The sequence below is a fragment of the Oncorhynchus mykiss genome, chromosome 10, assembly GCF_057628025.1.
Source record: "Oncorhynchus mykiss isolate SJ-2025 chromosome 10, ASM5762802v1, whole genome shotgun sequence".
In the NCBI taxonomy this organism is placed as follows: domain Eukaryota; kingdom Metazoa; phylum Chordata; class Actinopteri; order Salmoniformes; family Salmonidae; genus Oncorhynchus; species Oncorhynchus mykiss.
Genome location: NC_143031.1, coordinates 77080001 through 77083258, shown reverse-complemented (window position 1 = coordinate 77083258; position 3258 = coordinate 77080001). Strand labels below are relative to the sequence as shown.

The 3258-nt window shown below is 45.8% G+C and overlaps 1 protein-coding gene across 1 annotated transcript in view; it reads right to left on the bottom strand.

The window, feature by feature from the left end:
* Window positions 1–208: 208 nt before the first annotated feature.
* The window catches only part of LOC110516884 (beta-crystallin B1-like), a 5591-nt gene continuing 2541 nt past the window's right edge, over window positions 209–3258 (bottom strand). Inside the window, exons 4-6 of the mRNA XM_090188024.1 lie at window positions 3059–3191; window positions 2394–2536; window positions 209–1194 (exon numbers count right to left, since the gene is read on the bottom strand). Coding sequence (XP_090044150.1) covers window positions 1023–1194; window positions 2394–2536; window positions 3059–3191 — 448 coding nt within the window. The 3' untranslated portion in view covers window positions 209–1022. The remainder of the gene's footprint in view (window positions 1195–2393; window positions 2537–3058; window positions 3192–3258) is intronic.

Here is a 3258-nt window from a genome sequence, read left to right as displayed (position 1 = left end):
CTGCTATGTATAAAAGGCTCATTATTTGTTCTGTCTAAAACCTGATGAAGTCCAAGACACAAAACACGTTGGTTTTGCTTTTAACCATTAAGAAGCTTTCTTATGAACTTCCACTGTCCTCTAAGAGTTGCTGGATCTCCTCTCTGTCACACAATCACCACCACAAGATAAACATTTGATTAAATGAAGAATCCGAGGAGAAATCAGGTCAAGTTTAGTCTCTTTATTTGGGTTAGGATAGAAGAGGGTGCAGGGTCTGAGGACAAGCTTTTACAGTGACTGTGGCAGAGGTACGCAGCACATTTCCTTGAATCCTAGAAGTCTAGAACCCTAGATACCGTTCCCTCTTCTAGCCACGACAACAGACCCACACACACATCCGTACCCCCATAGATCAGAGTCAAAGGAGACACATTAGTCGTCTCGTTTTGGGCTGAATTTACGTTTGAAGAGAAACAGGATGGTTGGATGAAAAGTAAATTATGCGAGGGAGAAAAAGAGAGAGAGAGAGGGGAAGGGAGGGGTCTGAAAATAACAGAGACGGGGAGAGAGAGAGAGAGAAAAATGGAGAGAATATCTAGCTATCTACCTATCAACCCACCACCTCTGGTCTTTGTTGATCTGTGAGTTGTTGTCGTTGTTTATTTACGTCAATAGTCTTAGAATCCATTGTTGTTTTGTGGTGTTGACGTATCTGTCCAATCAGGGCGGCTGTACGCCACAAGTCTTACATCTCTCAAACAGGTAGAGGGCGTCGTCTCAAGAGGGGGAAAAAAACAAGTACCTCCCTCCATCCCTCGCTCTCTCCCTCGCTCTAAAAAAAAAGATTTAACCACGGAGAGGATCACCGGGGGGGGGGGGTGAGGGGTCGGATGGAGGGATGGAGGGAGCTTTCTATCTTCCTATAGATAGGGTGCTTTCTTCCTGTCCCTTTTAGCCTTCCCCCCTCCTCCTCCTTCTCCTCTACTGTGCCCTTCCTCCGCCTCTCCTCCGCTCACTCTCTTTCTCGCCCTCTGGGACCCTCACTTGCTGGACAAGGTGTAGCAGCCGTGCTGGTGCCACTGCATGTCGCGGATACGCCTCACAGACTGGAACTGGGGGTGCCGGGCACCAAACTCGTTGAAGTGCCGGTACTCACCCTTCTCCAGGAGGTACTGGGAACCACGGTATCCAGGGAACTGGTAACCCACCCAGCTGGAAGAAAACAGCAGAGGAGAAGGGGGATGAGTGGAGGGATGGAGGGATGGAGGGAGAGAGATAGATGGGAGAGAGATGGGAGAGAGAGGAGAAGTTGGAAAGGGCTGAGTGAATGAGGGCTGGAATGGGGGAAGAGAGGGACATAGATGGGAGAAAGAGAGAGGATGAAGAAGAGATGAACAGAGGCAGAGAAATAAAGACGGAGAGAGAGAATCAATAGTGTGAGATAGAGAGAGAGGGCAGGAGGGACACAGAGGCAGAGAAATTAGCAAAGAAGAGTAAAGTAGAAAAGAAAGTGAGAACCCAGGGAGAGAACTGATGGAGACAGAGAGAAAAGATGAGAAGCCGACAGCATCAGAGGAACAGGCAGGGGAGCTGGGAGCTGTGAGGGAGAGAGATGTCTTGTTAAATAGAGGTATTGATCTGTTTGTCACGTTTTGCCTGTTGTGCCACAGGTACCTGTCTGTCCGTTTGATGTTTCAACTAGAGGGGAACCTGTCTACTCACTGTGGGCCAAACACATCAGATACACACACACACACATGTACATGCACACAGATACACACACACACACATGTACATGAACGAACACACACAAACAAACGGTGCTATATAAAACCCTTTGTTCTGATTCTGAAGAGGCTGTTTAAAACAGGAAAGACATCCTGACATCAGTCCTGCTGCCTTTCGGAAAGTGAATCACAGATCTTCAGGGATACGTCCCAAATGGTGCCCTATTCCCTATTTAGTACACTACTTTTGACCAGGGCCCATGGTGCATATGAAGGGAATAGGGTGCCATTTGAGAGGCAGACTAGATTCTATTTGAAGTATGTAGACACAGGAAGCCAGAGGGAAACAGAGAGCCTATATATTAAATGATCTTCTAAATGGAATCCCTCTGACAATTAAAACTATTGTGGAAACTTTCGTCATTCCAAACTATTTTAGGAACAGTTTCTGAATTCTATTATTTACATAGAAACGGTGGAACGACTCAGCCATTTGAAATGAATGAATCATTTGTACAATAAATTACAAACGATCTAAGGTATCTAGGTTTGGTGATGCCTGGTTGTTTATGTCATAATGACATTACTGTCTCATCCACTTCCTGCTCTATCTCATCCTATAGACCAATGGCATGTTTGTCTGCGATGTGGGTGTGTCCTGTTGCCGCAGCGAGGACCACTCACCTTCCGCAGCTGACCATGATGCTGCCGACCCTATCGGTGAATCCGTAGGAGAACAGAGAGGGAACATCATCATCCATGATCTCCATCTTACGACCCTTGAACTCTCCAACCTCGAACAGGCAGATCTTGTGCTTCTCAGGGTCCTGAGAGAGAGGGGATAGGGGGAAAGAGGGGAGGGAGGTGGGGGAGAGAGAGAGGTGGAGTTACAAACTAACATAACATAACTAACAGATAACAGGCAGAACTGATCAATTTGGATAAATTAATGGATGGATGGATGGATAAATGGATGGTTGGATGAATGAATGAATGAATAGATGAATGGATGAATGAATATGGATGGATGGATGAATGAATGAGTAGATGGATGGATAAATGAATGAATAGATGAATATGGATGGATGGATGAATGAATGAGTAGATGAATATGGATGGATGGATGAATGAATGAGTAGATGGATGGATGGATGGATAAATGAATGAATAGATGAATATGGATGGATGGATAACTAATGAATAGATGAATATGGATGGATGGATAACTAATGAATAGATGAATATGGATGGATGTTAAGAGAGATGATTACTAACAGCAGAAATACATGACTATCAGATACGTGCATGTAAATGTATTCTGGCCAATGACAGAGATGTGTGTGACATACCATGCGGACGGGCCTGAAGGACAGCAGGTAGTCGTTCTTCTGACAGTTGCTCCAGGAGTCCCAGCGAGGGTACTCTCCCTTCTCCAGGATGAACATCTCACCACAGAAGTTCATCTGCTCATAACCCACAAAACTGATAGAGGGAGAAAGGGGGAGAGAGGGGGGGAGAGAGAGGGAGTGAGAGAGGGAGAGGGGAAGAG